Source organism: Sorghum bicolor, chromosome 3 (genome assembly GCF_000003195.3).
Source record: "Sorghum bicolor cultivar BTx623 chromosome 3, Sorghum_bicolor_NCBIv3, whole genome shotgun sequence".
In the NCBI taxonomy this organism is placed as follows: domain Eukaryota; kingdom Viridiplantae; phylum Streptophyta; class Magnoliopsida; order Poales; family Poaceae; genus Sorghum; species Sorghum bicolor.
Window position 1 is genome coordinate 57145649 of NC_012872.2, and position 18101 is coordinate 57163749.

At 51.7% G+C, this 18101-nt stretch overlaps 2 protein-coding genes across 2 annotated transcripts; both read right to left on the bottom strand.

Moving 5' to 3' along the window:
* LOC8058209 (long-chain-fatty-acid--AMP ligase FadD26) lies at window positions 590–2907 on the bottom strand. The gene has a single exon (XM_002458163.2). It carries the CDS (start codon window positions 2853–2855, stop codon window positions 780–782), a length of 2076 nt encoding a protein of 691 aa, XP_002458208.1. The 5' UTR covers window positions 2856–2907; the 3' UTR covers window positions 590–779.
* Window positions 13472–16259, bottom strand: LOC8054931 (epoxide hydrolase 3). The gene is made up of 5 exons (XM_002458166.2): window positions 15746–16259; window positions 15235–15645; window positions 15018–15107; window positions 13911–13978; window positions 13472–13815 (listed from the first exon to the last, which is right to left on the bottom strand). The coding sequence occupies exons 1-5, from the start codon at window positions 16007–16009 to the stop codon at window positions 13677–13679; spliced, it is 972 nt and encodes a 323-aa protein (XP_002458211.1). The 5' UTR covers window positions 16010–16259; the 3' UTR covers window positions 13472–13676.

The following is an 18101-nucleotide window of genomic DNA, read 5'->3' on the forward strand; positions in this document are numbered from 1 at the left end:
AGAGCACCTCCAATGGTTTGGCAATTTTGGTTTGGCATTTGTTATTGTTTGCCAACTCCCAATTGCAAATGCAAAGGAAAAAATATGGCTATCCCCAATGGTTTGGCATTTTGGACTTGACAATTACCTAGTGGACCCAGCCAAATCTTTGTGCGCGTCTTTCTGTCGCACGCGCGTGTTTCCCTTCGCGCGAAGGGAGGCGCCGCCGCTCGCAGTCGCAGGTTCGTGTCCGTCGTCGCCTTCATCTTTCTCGTGATGCATACCGTTCCTAGTGGAAGTAGCCGCTACATGGACCTCATCCCCAGCTGCTGCCCATGTTCGCAGTCGCGTTCAGGGAGGAACGACGTAGCAGACTCGATCTGCGTCTTTGAGTCGCGGCAAACCAATGGCGGCGCGGACTCTATTTGGCGCGAGGACTCCCACCGACTAAGGAAACGGCGCCAAAGAGACCAGGCCGCGCACGGAATTGACGCAGGAAAACCGGCTGCAAGCATTTGCCAATCCAAAAGCCAACTCCCAAATATGCCAAGGGGAGCCTCTCAAATACCAAGTTTACTAAAATGGCAAACCCGTTTGCAAAACCGTTGGATGAGTAATTTTTAGCTTTTTGCCAAATAACACAAATGTCAAACTAGAATGACAAACCGTTCTCTGAGATTTTTCTACGCCGCATGCAAGAAAGCAAAAGGGTAAAATTAAAATGGCCGCACAATTCACATAGGACTACAGTCTCGTCAGTTGCTGCACAAGCAACTAAGCAAGCTAATGAGCTTCAGAGTTCAGAGAGATGATTGCAGACGCAGGCGGTGACTTGCATCCCCTGATCTGGCCATGATGACCATGCCTGCGGTGTCCCCTCCGGCGGCCTCTTCCGGCACCCAACTAGTGGTGCTCGTTCCACCCACCTCCGTCTCCTTGTCGTCGCCGCCCCGCCGTACCCACGTGGCGCGGCCATTGTTGGCATATTCGTCATAGTAGAGCACCTCGAAAACCTTGGGGATCATCGACAGTTTGCCGGCGAGCATATCCCTCGCGGAGCCTCGTCGGAGCTTCCCTGACGTAGTCTTGGGCACGCCACCGCTCTCGGCCAGCACGACGCACCCGACCTTCACACCTTCTTCTTTCCACACGGCTCGTCTGATGCCGTCGCAGATGCTACGAAGATGCACGTTGCCGCCGCCGCGTCTCCCCTTTTGCAGCTCTGCCACGACGACCACCACCACGGACGAGGAAGGCGACGGCGTCACGGCAAAGGCGGCGATGCAGCCACCTCGCAGCGAACCCGGCGAGCTGCCGAAAGCCGCCGTCTCAACGTAGTGCGCGTGCACGCGCCGCCGTTGCCCGTCGACGGCAATGGCGTCCGCGGTCCGGCCCAGTACGTACAGATACCGCTCCGTTCCGCGCACCACGCCGCAGTCGCCCGTGCGCACGAAGCTCTTGCCGGCGGCTCTCCCTGGCAACCTCGCGCGGAACACGTCGCGGCTCGCCGACGACGACGGGTGCCCAAGGTAGCCCGACGCGTTGCTCGGCGAGGAAACCCATATCTCCCCCTCGACGCCGTCCTCCACAGGCTCTCCGGTGTGTCCATCGACAATGACGATGTCAATCTCCGTCTCCTCGCTGGAACTGGAAGAAAGCCTCGCGGATGGCAGTAGCTTCTTGTACGACGGGAGGCTCAGCCGTCCACCGCCGCAAAGTTTCGGCTCCGTTCCGCGCCATGCGGTGGACACGAACGTGCAGTTCTCGGCCAGTCCGTACGACGGCGAGATGGACGACGCGTCCAGGCCGGCGCGGCCAAACTCTTCCACGAACTCGTCAACCGATGACTTGTAGATGGGTTCGTTTACGAGGATAAGGTTCCGTAGGCTCCCGAGCTCGAGTGGCCGCGTGCCGTGCTCGGAGCCGACCCCGCGCCCGCGCTTGAGCACCAGCGGCAGCGCGAAGGACGGGACGGGGGTGCACGTGGCCTGAAACTCGGCGACGAGCTCGAGCCAGAGGCGCGGGCGCCTGAGGAAGGCCGCGGGCGAGGCGAGCACGCAGGTGGCGCCGGCGACGACGGTGAGGAGGAGGAACATGAGGCCGCAGTCGTGGTACTGCGGCACCCACGACGCGATGACGCTGGCCGGGTGGAGCGCGTACGCCTTCCTGGCCGCGCGCACGTTGTGCGCCGCGGCGCCCGCGGTGACCACGACGGGCCTCGGGGCGCCGGTCGCGCCCGACGTGTACTGGATCAGGTACGTCTCGCCGGGCGCGCAGCCCCTATACGCCGCCGTCCGTGTCCGTGTCCGTCCCGGCGGCTCATCGTCGGCGGCCACGTCATCACCCGAAGAACCACGGCTCTCGCTCTCCCTCTCCAAGTGGGCGACCGACACCCACCGCAGACGCTTCAGCGCGGCGACCGGCGACGACTCCATGACCTTGGCAATGTACCCCGCGTCGGCGACAGCCGCGGCCGGCCTCGTCTGCGACACGGCGCGCAGAAGATGGCCGTGTGCGGTCGTGCCGAGCTTGGACGGGTCGGGCGGCACGATGGGCACGGCGACGAGGCCGGCGCGCTGGCACGCGAAGATGAGCTTGACGAGGCGGAGGCCCGGCGACCCGAGCAGGAGGACGGTGTCGCCCCTGCGTACGGTCTCGAGGAGGCCGAGAGCCATGCGTTGCACGGCGGCGTTCAGCTCGGAGTATGTCAGCGCGGTGTACGACGGCGTGCCACCACCGCCGGCACGCCGGTCATCGTCGTCGGCCCAGATGAAGGCGGGCTTGGGGCCGAACGCCGGCTGCCTGGCCCATACCGGGAGGTACTGGTCGACCACCGGCTGGTCGGGGTAGCAGGGGTCGTAGTTCTCCGTGGACATGGCCTCACACTCGCCGGACTGCTGGCGGTGTGCTTGTTGTTCGGGAGCATGTGTGATGATGGCTGTGGATGAGCCAATGCATCTCTGTCCTGTATTTATAGAGTTCAACATGATCGTGAGGAAAGCTGCACCGAAACTACCGTCGATACCTGTCAACTGTGTGATGCTGCCATTCAGAAGTGAACCAAAATATTGAACCGGAATTTCCGTGGGTAAAAAGTAGAGTGCCTTGCTCCACATTACATTACACCGTGGAAGCTGGCCACGTCATTAGTGCTGTGGGTGTACTACTACTGTAGGACACCGAGAACGTCACTCTTGATTGGACTTTAGGGGCGGATACGTGTTCAGCACAGCGAAAGGTCGCGTGGCAGCCTCACTCACAACGGTAAAATCTGTGAAGCCATAAAAAATGGCACCCTGCGTGCTCCTTTTTTTTTTTACTGAGGTGGAGAAAAGCGAGGGGGGAAGAAATTGACCTGCGCGGGACGAGGCAAAAAGTCCTCGTGTGGAACGAAGCTAACGGTGGACATTGAGGCGCATATCCGCAAGATGCCGTGTCATCAACGCTCGCTATGCATGATAGTGACAGCGCAGAGATGACGTCATGAGTCGAGTCTGAGCAGCGTGAACGAACTTGCTATTCCAAAGAAGAAGGATTTGTTAATTGGGTGTGTGTGCTCTGGATTGGTGATATTAGTGATGTGCTTTTGCTGGTGGGTAGCGTTTGAAAGATGTGTCAACGTTGATGCCGAGGGAAACGATGGTTAAATTAGTGGCCAAAAACGCTGGAAAAAAACAGTATTATTCCTGGAGGGCATCTAATGTTGGAGTGTGCTTGTGCTGTGTATGTAAAGACAAATGGGAGTGGCTGCGATAACGACCACAACCTCGTATGTGCTAACTTCTAAGCATATTCGTGGATCCAGCACGACATTCCTGATGGGTAGAACACATGCACTAGGCGTACGGCTCTAGTTCTTTTCTAAGAAAAAAAATGATCATGCTTGAAAATTTTACTCTATTGACTAGCGTACATGATCACGTACATGATCGCGTGGCACAGATATTATACGATTTTAATATGCATCATTAGCTAGATATCTTGTTGGATTTAAATGGGCTTGTCCAACCTTAACTCCTACTCCCTCCGTCTTCGTCATGGGTGGTTATGTTGAAGCATGTAGCTTTGTTATTCCACCTCATGTATCTTGTTTGTTGGTTTGTGTTTTCTTGTGTTGTGCTTGCGCCTACTATGTACCTTAGGGGATTGTCCCGTTTCAGGTGGGGGAGTATTGTCCCACTTGTTAAAAACAAAACCCCATCCCCTCTGTCATCGAGTATAAGAGCAACTCCAACAGATATGTTATCCATGTTATCTAGACTATTTTTACATTTTTAAAGTGAAAATTAAAGCCCAATAGGTATGGTATCCGGTTTGCTAGAATAACAAGTTTGCTATCTCTAAACTTTCGCTTGTCATATATAGCATGTCGTTCTCACTAGCTATCCAATGTAAAGGCTGTTGTGGAACTCTTTGTTTTGAGTGAGTTTTTTATTTTATACAATGGCTAAATCTTGTAGTTTAGAATATAATTTGACTTAGTCTCTTGGAGATGCTCTAAGGAATCCAAAGTTTAAAAATTGTAACAAAACCCCACTTTCTCTGTGCATGGGCACGTGACGGCGTGAGGGGAGGGGCTTGGCGGCGTCCGGGCGTCGGCGATCCAGCAGCAGAAAGCGAGCAGCAAGGGCCCTCACGTGATCAGTAGATCCTGATCGGCTGATCCGTAAGTTCCTCTTCCAATTTCTATCATCCCCGTTCGACTTTGCTGGCTTCTGGAGTTCAGTGAGGCGCCAGATAGGAATCTAAAATTTAGTTACTAATTGACTAATTATTTCTCAGAGATGTATCTTTCTAGCAATGATAAAAGAAAGAAGAAAAAGCGAATAGATGATTTGGTAGAATCAGATAGAGGGTTTTTTCATAAATTTTTTAAAAGTAATACAAATACTTTTAAAAAATCCAGATGCATTGGCAATAGTTGTTGTGGAAGAACTAACTAATGCTAATCTAGAAGATCAAGCCATATGGAAGACAATGTTGACAACGACATGGATGAACATAATGTGAGGTAATTTAATATGTATATAAATTATTTCTGATGAATAATGCTTTCGCATTCAGAGTAATGTTTTGTATATGTGTGTTTATATACTACCAATAGGTAGTACTAGTAATATTATCATGTTTATATAAGAAGTTCTAAAATTTTAGGTTAGTTCCAGATCCATAAATACGACCGCCCTGCATCTCGCGTTGCTTGCATGCGCGGCTGTGCCCATCTGGCCTCCACCGCCACTAAGGGCCTGTTTATCCAAAATCTTTACGTCCCAAAACTTTTGGCTGTAAACTTTACATTCAAGTAGGTGTTTAGATGCTTCCCAAATTTTTTGGTCTGCAAGACACATGACACGGGTCCCCAAGTAAGTTTACACGGTTTTGGAGCTCTAAGGTCCCAAATTCCAAATCTTTACAGCTAAGTTTACAAGCCCCTGTTTAGATCCATTCTTCCAAAAAGTGCTCATTTCTCCAAAAGTTTTGGTTGTTTGGCTGCATCTAAACAGGCCCTAAGAGAAGGAATTCATTGATAGAGATAGTGTTTTTTTTTCGAAAGATCCGTTACCGGCTTTCATTGATAAGAGCGATGGGAGAATATGTACATAGAGTTTAAAGATTACAACCTAGCTATTTACAGAACTAGGCACAAAGGAGTAAAAGGAAACAGCAAGCCACCAGCGAAACAAACTAGCTAAGGTTAAAAACTAAAAAACTATACAGAAGAATTAAGGGGCAGCAGGAACGCCCAAACTGGAAACCGAAGTCGCCATCTGGAGCAACTCAGCCAGCCCCTTGTTTCCTGCTCTGATCCACACCAAGGCCTCCTCCTGAATGGCCCGGAAGACCTGCACACATGAAGTATATTTTCGATTGAAAACCCGGTTGTTTCTCTCCTTCCAGATTTCCCATGAGGCCAGCATTATCACAGAGCGAACACCCTCACGCCTTAACGGCGATGCACCCCTGGATAGGTCAAGATACCAGAGTCTGAGCTCATGCGTCGTTCTCCAGTTCGCTGGTGCCATCAACGGCTCCCTAATCCAGGTGGCTACCCTATCCCAAACTTGTAAGGAGAAGTTGCATTCCATGAACAGGTGGTCTGCCGTTTCCAGGTTTCGAATACAAAGGGAGCAGAAGTAGTCATTTGGCCATCCTCTGATCTGTAGGCGAGCCGCTGTCCATATCCTATTCTGTAGCAGTAGCCAGGTGAAGAATCTGCACTTTGGGGGGGCTTTAGTGGACCAAGTACACTTGGCTGTCGGATCATCTGTCATTCCCACAAACTGCAACTTGTAGGCTGACCGCGCTGAATACTGACCATCCGCCGTGTGATTCCAAGTGATCTTGTCTTCCACCGCAGGCCTGAGGACAGTGCCCTGCAATCGCACCCAGCAAGCCGTGAACTCACATATGATCTGCTCAGTCATGCTGTAGTCAATATCAGCTATCCAGTTGTTGTCAGTGATTGCCTCTTTTACCGATCTGTTCTTCCTTTTTGAATGCTTGTAAAGGGCCAGGTAGGCTACTGCTAGGGCTTGCCCCTGATGCCACCGAGACAACCAGAAACTAGCCCGTTCGCTATTCCCCACAGACACAGAGGTCGCTGCATTGAAAAGTGCGATATCATCTTTGTCAACTGGAAGCTGTAGTCGTGCCCATGGCCTAGCTCTGCTGTCCCAAGCGTGCCAAAGCCAGCGAAGTCTGAGTGCTCGGCCAAATCTTTGTAGCTCAATAATACCTAGCCCTCCATTGGCGGTCGGCTTGCAGACATTGGTCCAAGCCACTTTACATTTTCCTCCTGTCAGCTCTTTGTCTCCTGCCCAGAGGAACCTTCTACGGAGTTTATCTAAGTCTATTAGGAACTTCTTTGGCAGTTTTAAGGCTGTCATGGCATAAACTGGGAGAGAGGTTAGAACAGATCTCACTAGTTCCCGCCTTCCTGCCATGTTTAGAAGACGACCCTGCCAGCCTGCAGTCCGCCCCTTTGCTCTGTCTTGGATGTACTGCAGGTGTACAGCCTTTTATCTTCCTAGCGTTAGCGGTAGCCCCAGGTACTGAGTTGGGAAATTTACTCGCGGTCCAGGGAAGTCTTGTAACACTTCATCCAAATCTATTCCTTGGCATCTGATCGGCGCTATGGAGCTTTTGTGGATGTTGATCTGCAGCCCCGAGGCATCACCGAAAGCTTTCATGATTGCCAAAATGCATGATATGTCCTCTCTTTTTGGATTTGTGAACACTACCGCATCATCAGCATACATCGAGATGCGTAGGCTGGCCTGCCTACCTCTGAGCGGAGTTAAGAACCCTTGTTCAGTTGCGAGGTTGAATATGTTATTTAGGGCGTCGATGGCAAGGATGAAGAGATACGGTGATAATGGGTCTCCTTGGCGAAGGCCTCTTCGGTGAGTTATGCTCTGTCCCGGGCATCCATTTAGCAAGATGGACAAAGAAGATGACCGGAGTAGGATTGCTAGCCAGTCATTCCATTTCTGCGGGAAACCTCTAATGGTGAGCAACTGCAGTATGTATTCCCAGGACACAGAGTCAAAGGCCTTAGTTATATCGAATTTGATGAGGCAGGCCGGTGTTTTTGATCGGTGGTAGTGCCTTGCCAATCCTCTGACATATAAGAAGTTATCCTGGATACACCTCCTCCGTATGAACGCACTCTGCGCCGAGGAAATAAGCTTGTCAATGTAAACAGATAGACGCCTCGCCAACACCTTGGTCAGTAGCTTAGCGAAAGAGTGAATAAGGCTAATTGGTCGATAGTCTTTTGGTTCAGTAGCCACTTCAAGCTTCGGGATGAGCACTATCTGCGCCCGATTTAGGCAGTCCAAAGCCCCGCAATGTTGGTTGTAAAAAGCTCAGAAAGCGCTGAGGACGTCATGTTTAATAATCGGCCAGCAGCTTTTATAGAAATCATTTGTGAATCCGTCTGGCCCCGGAGCCTTTTCATTAGGCAGGCTCTGAACTGCTTGTTCGATCTCCCCTTCAGTGAATTCTCTATCTAATTCCAGGCCCGGTATCTGCTGTAACGTTTTAGGTTGGATCTGCGGCCAGTTGAGATTCCGTGTTCTGGTGACCTTTTTGCCAAGTAAATTTTCAAAGAAGGACTGCATAATCTGTTGCTTGCCGTCATGGTCCCAAACCACGGATCCATCACTGTCGCGGAGCATTGGGATCTACTGTCTACGCTTTCTGGCCGCCATTTTCAGATGGAAAAACTTTGTACATGCATCCCCCGCTCGAATATAATTTATTCTTGCAGCCTGGCGTCTCCGGCTTCGTTCCAGAGCTGCAAGGCCAAGGATCCTTATCTTCAGGTCCAGCCTAAGGGTCGACTCTGGTGGTGACAATTGCCTGCAATCTTGGGCCATATCCAATCTGAGGATGATCTCATTTGCAATATGAAGTTGCAGCCTAGCATTGCTAAATAGCGGTTTACTCCAATCCCGCAGGGCACGCGCTGTCTCAGCTAATTTCTTGCTGAGAACAGTATGCGCCGACCCTGTCTGAGGCTTTCCCAGGCCGACAGGACTGTCTCCTTGAAACCATCAATCTTCAGCCAGTGGTTCTCAAATTTGAAACATTTCTTTCGAATCCTTCTGTCCTGCTGGTGAAGGAAGAGGGGGCAGTGATCAGAAGCTCCAGTTGACAGGGCGCTAAGGGCGAAATTTGGGAAGGAGACCTCCCATTCAGCATTGCAGAAAACACGGTCCAGCCTAACCAGAGTTGGGTTTGACCTCTCATTTGACCAGGTATACCTTCTGTTCTGCAAGGTGAGCTCAAACAGTTCACAGTCATCCAAAGCTCTTCTAAACTTGCCCATCATTCTCCTGTTTAGATTGAGGTTGTTTTTGTCATCAGCCTGATATATTAGGTTAAAGTCTCCAGCTATTAGCCAGGGAGATTGCGGCCCCGGGTTGCACTCGAGCAGTTCTGCAAGGAAGTCCTCTTTTCGTCCATCATCAGCAGGTCCATAGCAAGTAGTCAACAGGAAGGAGGTGCTGGATGATGGGACAGAGACGGTTGCTGATATAGTGAAGACTCGGCTTACAGGGTTTGAGATTGAGATCATATCCTTATTCCAGGCTAGCAGGATGCCTCCCCGGGTCCCCTGCGCCCCTAGCTCAGCGTAAGTGTTCAGCTGTTGGCCTACAGTTTGTGTTACCAGATTTGTTTTTATATGGGAGATCTTTGTCTCTTGGAGGCAGACAATTGTAGGCCTTGAGCAGGCAACCGTTTCTCGGACCAGCTCTCTGTGCGCCGCGTCGTTCAGACCACGGACATTCCAACACAAAACTGACAGACCAGAGCTATCCATAAGGGTACCCAGTTTCAACAACAAGGAAGGCCAGGATTACTAGAAGAAGGTGAAGATTACACGCAGCCATCCATACACAAGCATGGCGAAGGTACATCTTATAATCGACTGAGATCACCTTGCCACAAATTGGGATCCACAACAACATCTTGCTCATCCATTGAGCACTGGGTTCAACTAACACCTGAACTACCTGGGACTCCATGCAAGCACGGTCCTTGATTGACATGACACCATGACACTTGATGGTGGGGATGAAACCCCGAGCACACACACCGGGCAACACCAACACTAAGTAGCTACCACCAACCATAGAGAAACTTGATCATGCTGGCCACCCTGGACCCCACTATCACACTGCTGCTTGATCCATCTCTTCAGCCCCCACAGCGGCCGCCATCTGCGCCGAAGCTGCCATGATGCTTTCGCTGTCCAGGGAGGTGAGCTGCCTGACTGCCTCAATCTGCGCTGAGGTCATAGGGGTGTCAAAGGACTTTGCGAAGGCTGCAAGGGCCTCTTCTCCTATCGGCTCATTGGAGCCCACCATCCCGAAGGCCTTGATCAGACGATGTGTTGCTCTTTTGGAGACAGGCACCGAGCAGACCTTGGCCATCTGCCTAGTGCTCCTTCTCAGGGACACAGTTGCACCCTTAGCTGGCTTGGAGCGGCCTGTGCACTTGGTCTGTTGCTCCTGGACAGGAGTCCCCAGGATCGGCTGCTCACAGGGGACGAAGAGGCTGTCCACGACGCTGTTCCTGCGTTCCTCAAGAATCATTTCAGCAACTTGCTCAGTGATGGCCGTTGCGGCGGCTTGAGCTCCAAGGCCTTGCTGCACCCCCGGTCCAAAGTGGATGACTCCACTGCAGCCCAGGGCTGCCGCCTCTTCATTGAGTTCCGCAAGCTTGTCCCAGTTGGGGGTGTAGACCGGGGACTGCCTGATTGTCTCTCTGGGGGATCCGGCAGGGGAGAAGGAGAGGGGTCTGGTTACTGCCGCTGCACAAGCTGTCCATGCCTCCTCCACCATTGGGTCATACCCCCCGGCACTGGCTGAGAGGCCTGTCCAGATGTCGCCTGTGTACAGGCCCTTGTAGAGGTCCATCATTGGGTCAGGGTGCCCCGTCTGCAGCTGGGGAACCCCTGTAGGCGCTTGGACGCCACGTTCCCCCACGGCCCCCGGCGATCAGGACCGGCGGCGCTCCCAGTCCGAATGTTCGAGGCGCATTGGATCACGCCGGCGCGGTGAGGGGGTGTCTCTGGAGAGGCGCCTGCCCCTGTCTTCATTCCCCGTGCCGTCAACGGGCACGGAAGTCTCCCAGCGTCTGGAGGTCGAGGGAGAGCGGGAGCGGCACCTTGGCCCCACATTGCCGGAGGAGCCGGCGGCGCTCCTGATAGAGGCGAACGCCTGCTTGCCCCGCACCAGGAGGCTCCGCGGTGGCGGGCGGGGGGCATCATCATCTGGGCCGTGGTCGTCACGGTGCCCTGCGCGTGGATGAGGACGGCAGGTCTCCGGTGGCGGCCTATGGAGCTGGCGCACACCGTCCATCACCCCCGGCGTCCAGTCGCTGAAGTTGTAGATCCTGGGTAGTTCATCCTCCTCTGAAAAGACAGAGGATGGCACCCCACTTTGGCCAGTGCTTGGAGTGCGTTCCCGGGCCGGACTCCAGTCTTCAACGATGTCGAGGTGGATGAGGACGTTGTGGGAGTGGCCCAGAGGGGGCGGGGCCGCCTCGCGCGGGAGCGCAGAAGCAAGCAGAGGCGAAGCCTGGCCCGCACCCGGTCTGAAGAAGGTCACTGTCTTCGCCCGTGGAAGGAGATCAGGGAACCACATCCACGCCCAACAGTAGATGATGTCGGAGGCCTGCTGGCGAAACGTGGCACGGTCGATCTTGTCAATGAGGCAAACCTCCCCCAGCACTTCCTTGAGCGCTTCGAGGTTCCATGCGTGCGACGGGAGGTTCTCAATCGCCACGCGAACGTGGTACCACCAATGGACCTCCCCTCCATGGCTGTGCTCTGTCCAGGGGGTGATGGCGAAGGAGACCCCCTTGACTCGCACAGCACCGACACGGAGGGCGAGCGTCCTCTGCTGCGGGGAGTCAAAGATGATCATGAAGTCCTCAGGGCGGTGACGCGTCGTCCGCATCTCATTGGGCGGCATTCGGACGCACCCTGCAACGACGCGGCTGACGTCTCCAATGCCGATGTCGACGTGCTGCGGCCTGCCCCGCGCCACAAGCAGCACAGCACGCGTGCGCAGCCTGGTTGCCTCCTCAGCCATGGCGATGGACGAGATCACCACGGCACTGCCAGATGCTGGCCTGTTCTCCGGCATCCCCGGGTACCAGGTCATCTCCTTTTCTTGACTTGTCTCTTTGGGATCCGGGAGCGGCGGGAAGGTCAGCCGACTATGAATTGGAGGGGCTGAGGATTTGGGGGAGGCGAGGCGGGAGTGAATGGAGGTCTTGGGGAAATTGAGGCGGGAGTGTATTCCTGGGCGGCGAGCCCCTGCCCGCTTCTCTGGGCAATGGCGTGCCAAATGACCACTACGTCGGCAGGCCAGGCAGCACAGAGGGTCTCGGCACTCTGCTAGCTTGTGGTCGGTTGCTAGGCAGCGAAAGCAGCGGCCGGCGAATGGCGTTTTATAGACGGCCGGGGTTGCTTGGTTGCCACCAAGGAGCAAGGGTCGCCACTGCGCGCGTCTTCGAGGGGCATAAGGTCGAGCAGTTGGCGGGCGCGAGCGCGCGACCTCGCAATAACTACGTCCCTCCCGCACCTTGGCCCGAATCGGAACGTTCGGCGCCTTGGGATGGTAAAGCTCAGAGGCGAGGGAGGCATGCTTGGAGGGGTTTCGCCGTACCTTAGTAATGGCGTGGATGCGCGTGTACGCGTCTGTGTCCGCGCCTGCTGCCGGAGCGGCAGGCGAGTAACTACGCCTGGCCCGAGAGCCAGCCGCAGCAGCCACCACATCTCCCCGGCTAACCTCCTGCGTCGCAAAGGGTGCCGCCTGGGCCTTGGCGGCGTCGTGAAGCCGCTTTGGTGAAACCGGGGAAGCCGCCGGCAGCAGCACAGCGTCGCTCTGGTTACGCGTTCCGTCTTCGTCGTTGGGCGTCGCCGAGGCGCCACCCGCACCGCCTGAGAGCTCCCCCTCCCTAGGCGGAAAGAGAGGGTCAGATCTGAGCGGCAGGGAGGCAGCCCGCACTGCATCGCCATTGATGACATTGCCCCTTCCTGCTTCCTGGAGGTCTGGTGAAAACGGCACCCCCTCTTCAATCGTAGCAGCAGCGGTACTGAGTTGGCCGAAGGCACCATCCTCGTCGTGGATCGAGCCCCAATCCAGTTGCTCCATCGTGGGGTCGTCATTAGATTGGATCTCACCATTCGAGGTGGCCAGCGACGCAACAGGTTTGGGGGGCAGGGGGCAGATGAGGTGGGGTTGCGGGGTCTGGGCTTGGGTAGCGAGAGCTTGCCCCGGGGGGGTGGACGGCGGCGCCGTGGAGGGCGCCGGCGGCGGGTGGGGGTGGGGGGCGCGTTCGCCTGGTGCGTCTGGCCGCATGGTGGAACCCATTCCTAAAATATCTAACCGCATTGATAGATATAGTGGGCAAGCCGGATAGTTGTGAATAAGGCAGGGTTATTCAATCATTTCCTCTCCCATTCTTGTTTCATTATTTTTTATTTTAAAATTTAATATTTAAAGTTGCTCCATTATCTTGTATTACCCATGTGAAAATTGGCTGGAGATTGACCCATGACAGCCTTGGCTTCCAATTTTAGATTTTAGATCACAATTCCTCGAATAATCAAATCAATTATGAATGCAGGAAGAGAGATATTAAACACCTAGATGGTGATAGATCAGATATTATATTAGAGCATGTTTGGTAGAACTTAGGCTTTGTTTAGATCTTTTTTTGAATTTTGGTACTATAGTACTTTCGTTTGTGTTTGGCAATTATTATCTAACAATGAACTAAGTACGCTCAAAAGATTTATCTCGTAAATTAATTAGTTGTTATTTATTTATCTATATTTAAAGCTCTATACATGTTCCGCAAGATGTGATGAAAAATCTTGATTTTTTTTTTAAATTTTGAGTGCAACTAAACAAGGCCTAAAACAGCTAGGCTGAACTGCTGAACTCATAATTCTGCCGACAGTAGTATGTTGATCCTGAGCGACAAGACAGGGAGAAGCGTTGATTCTTGCTAGAAAAAATCTTTCTCAAACAACAATAGTACAATAGACATATTGGGTGGTGGCAGCCCGTTCTCTCTCGTTTTATTTCGACAGAGCAGAGCAGAGCAGAGTTGTGTTGATATTCATCAGAATTCGTGGCAAATGTAGGCGGCCAACTCGGCTCCAATTCCAGTCAATCCTTGGTGGTTTCAGCAGCCGTGACGGACGCCAGGAACTCCTTGAGGAGACGGTTGTAGACGCAGGGCCTCTCCAGGTGCACCAGGTGGCCTGCCTTGCTTATGCTCTGCAGCATCGTCTTCTCGCCGAGCTGCCTGAAAATGCAGATCCGGAGATGTTTCAGTCATCTTCGCTCATATATGATGTGCGCGCGGTTTGTTTGGTGGAATAATTATGGGTTCAGACTTACTCTTTCATGGTCTTGGCGAGCTCAATGTTGAAAATGTTGTCGTTCTCTCCCCACAGCAGAAGTATTTTCTGCAGAGCAAGCGGAGATTTCATCTTGTGACTTTGCGAGGGAGAAGTGGACAAAATGAAAAAGAAACTCGGATGTACTCTCCCCATTCCCATTCTTAGAATCTTGAAGATCTCAAATTTGACCAAATTTATATAATAAAATAATAATATTTATGGTACCAACTAAGCATCATTAGAATCTTAATAATTAATTATATTTTTATAGTATACCTATTTGATGTTATAAATCTTTTTAATATTTTATATAAATTTGGTCAAACTCGAGATGTTTGACCCTCTAAAATTATTAGAATGATTTATAGTTTAAAATGTAGGAAGTAACTTGGTGAAACGTAATTTGTCAACAAAAAATAACTTGGTGAAACGTAAACCACTTTAGATAGCGATTCATAATTGTATTTTTTTAAAAAAAACGGATGGAGTATATATAGGTCATTAATTTCTACTCCTGGCATGCCACTTGCAAGGAGTGATTGGGTCCGCTCGTTTCATGCCATCGCGAATCTGATTGCTTGGCAAGTGCAGTGCAGCCGAGGCCGGCGCAGTAGCCTTTCCAGATCTGTAGCAATCACTTCACTTGCGCAAATAAGGAAGGCACGCGGAAGCCATATTGGCGTTTACGCCGCAGACTGCACCGTGCACTTGCTGAGGAAAACTCCACTGTTCCGCGTACAGGGATTCGTTGGACACAATCAATGCTTACTTGATGAGCCTAGCCACTCGTAACTGCTGGCTACTTCCTTCATCCCATAAAGAAGGCAACTCTCGCATTCTTTTAGTTGTTAATACAAATTGCTAAAATTTGGTCAAACTTTAGCAAATTTGACTGGCACAAATCCTTTTTGGGACAGAGAGAGTACAAGCTAATCAAATGTTTTTCACTGTTCAGGCTAAGATTGTTAATGGAAACCCATGACCAATGCCATGAGTAGGGCATCCATGTTCCACCAATTTCGTGGAAAATATGACCGACGATGCGGGCGACATGGCCACACCCAGAGAGAGGTTAGTAGTAGTAGAACGGGAGCGGTGGCCAAACCTGAGACAGGACGGGCACGGTGGCGTCTTTGTTGCTGACCACCAAACCTTCCAGCAGCTCGGCTCTCTCCTTGCGGTTGGTGAACATCACCTGCGACGCCGATGCCGATGCGTGCACAAACCACCGCAGATACGATCGATCAGAGGCACAGCTTCACTACGTCACTCGCTGATCCGGGTGATTAATATAATCTCGGACACGACAAGAGTATATATACCTCGAGGAAATCCCTGTGAAGGCGGTCGGGGAACCAGAGCTTGCGGTAGGCAGCGACGGAGAGCAGCGCCTTGAGCCCCTTGACGGACTCCGGCAGCAGCAGCTCGGCCGACGACTTGACGCCGATCGCCTCCAGCGTGGTCTCGCTGAGGGAGTCGGTCATGGCGAGCACGGAGCCCGACACCACGAGCGACCGGACCAGGTCCGGGTGCGCCTCCGCCATCTTGAACGACACCATCCCGCCGTAGCTGAACCCGACCACCGTGCACGGGCCCACGCCCAGCTTCCGGAGCGCCGTCGCCAGGCACTCCGCCTGGAACCCCGGTGACCGGTCCGTCGACGGCGACGTCGACCCACCGAAGAAGAGCAGGTCCGGCACGTACACGTCGTAGTGCTTCGCCAGCACGCCCACCTGCGCATCGCATCGCATGCATGTATTGATGATTTTTGCAGTTTTGCACACAGCACGAATACAATGAACGCGAACAACGTAATGTACAGTAGTAGCGAACCTGGAACTGCCAGGTGACGATGCCCTCGGCGGCGAAGCCATGCACGAGCACGACGGCGGGCCTGCTGCCCTCCTTGGCCGCCGCCGGAGCCGCGGGCGTCTTGATGTCCTGCACGGTGCCCTTCTCCTTGGGGACCTTGTCCTTGGGCACCCAGAAGGTGATCACCGTGCCGGCGCCGTCGACGTCGACGGTGTGCTGCCGCAGCCCGGCCATCCTGACCAGGAAGTGCAGCAGCGGTTTCTGCGCCGCCACCAGGTTCACCATTGTAGTCCTTGACCTTGCAAGCTCGAACAATCGCAAGATCGTTCGAGAAGGGACGCTACCGGGGCGCAATCTCTTTGTGCGTGAAAACACAGAAAAATCTCTTGGGTCTTGGCAGAATGCTGCGCTGTGGTGTAGTATGTATGTGCCGGTGGCGATGTTGTTATATAGGCTAGGCTAGCTGCTTGGTGAGTGGGTGTCTGCGTCGGTGGACATGGCGAGGGAATGCTGCCGCCTGCCCGCCGCCCGCGTACTAGGATCAAGGGAGGAGTATTGAATTGTTCCGGGTGGTAGTTGCGAGTTGTTCAGCTCAGCTCTTCTACCGTTCCGTTTGAGCGGGAGAGTAAACATTTTCTATTTTTCTGCGTGCGGAACGTGAGCCTAAGGTCTAGCACTCGTAGCCTAGTTTGACTTTGACTACCGTGTTTAGTTGGCTTAAAAGTCACGACAGAAAGTTAATTTAGTGTGAGAGAAAAATATTATTAAATAACTAATAGCAAATTCGGTAGATAAACTCAAGAGATAATATCTAACATACAAGTTAACCTCTTCAATAATCTTACTCTATATCATCCTGTTATGGGTCTCAATCTTCTTTTTCCCTCCTACACAGCACATGCCCTACCACGGAGAAGGGAGAGAGAGAGGACAAGTGGGGACCATGCATGACCATGTAGTCTATGCGAGACTAGCACCACATGAAGAGATAGACTTTTCTGTCTTCTATCTTCTCTCTCCTCCACATAGGCAAAATGATGACATAGATTGCTATGAGTTAGCTGAAGTGGCACTGTTGGAGACGCCCTAAGGGCGCTCACAATGGTGTTTAAATCACTAGCTATTTGATCTCTAGAAAGAATGTTATTGGCTCTCAATGGCAATTTGCAAATAGCTAGCTTAAAAAGTCGCTAGCTATTAGAAAGTCACTAGCTATTGTGGAGAGTATTGTGAGAGAGTTATTTCTAGAAGATCGTGCTAGAGCTATTTATGAGTCGCTAGCTATTTGATCTCTCTCCTCGATAGCCAATGAGAGTGCTACTTTTTTATTATTTTTATACGTCATCTCGCTAGCTATTTGTAAAGTGCTATTGAGAGCCAATAGAATTCCTCCTAGCTAGCTATTTGATAACCATTGCGGATGACCTAAGAGTCGGCTACTAGATCTAAGCCAACTTCTTTAATAGTGTTAGCTTTTAGCAATGACTCATAGTATGATTAGGTCCACATGACACTCTCACATGTTCTTAAAATGTGTGTATGAGGCTAGCTCCTACTCAAGAGCTAGCTTTTCTCTCTCTTCTATTAAAATATAAAAAAAAGTTTAGAGCTAGCTTAGGAGTCACCTATTGCGGATGCCCTAAGTGTGATGGGGGTGCACGTCTAGCATATCAGTTGAGTACAAAAAAAACTGCTAAGTCGTCAGTATTAATTGGACAATGAGTGCTAACATGAGAGAAACAATGGCACAAGACTTGCACCTATTAATCATGGGGATTGTTTTGGATGGATTAGATAGCCCTTTAAACAAGTTTTTTAAAATATCTAAGATCATCAAAATCGAAGTTCAGATCTACGAGTTATGGTGTTTTAATTTCGTATAGTGGCCTATGTTGTTTTCAAAGCTATGGAAGTTTCGTGGCAAAGTTCCGCACTCTATAAGTCATAACGGCTAGTTTTTTAGTTCAAAAGGCTAATGTTCATGAGGTGGGTATATATATTCATTCCACACCTCTTCAAGATGTTGTTGGTGTGCTAGTGATCAAAGAGACGTTCTAAGCCATGTGAGAGCTCTATATAATCCTCTCTTTGTAAGAGAGAGAGTGATTAGCGTGTTATCTGAATGTTGAGTTAAGAGATTAAGAGTTAGAGAGCAATTGAGAGCAAGTCAAATATTGAGCACTTGCTGGGCTGTCATACTTCGTGAAGCATTTGTTACTCTTGGAGGGCCGGGGAAACCTCTTAAACGGCTAGGCGTCGCTCTGCAAGCTCCCGAGCTTGTGATGAGCTGCAAAAAAGTTTATGGGATCTGTGATTTTGTATCTGCAAGGGAAAAGTTTATATAGTAGAGATTAGTATAGTAGTCGAGAGGCCCAAT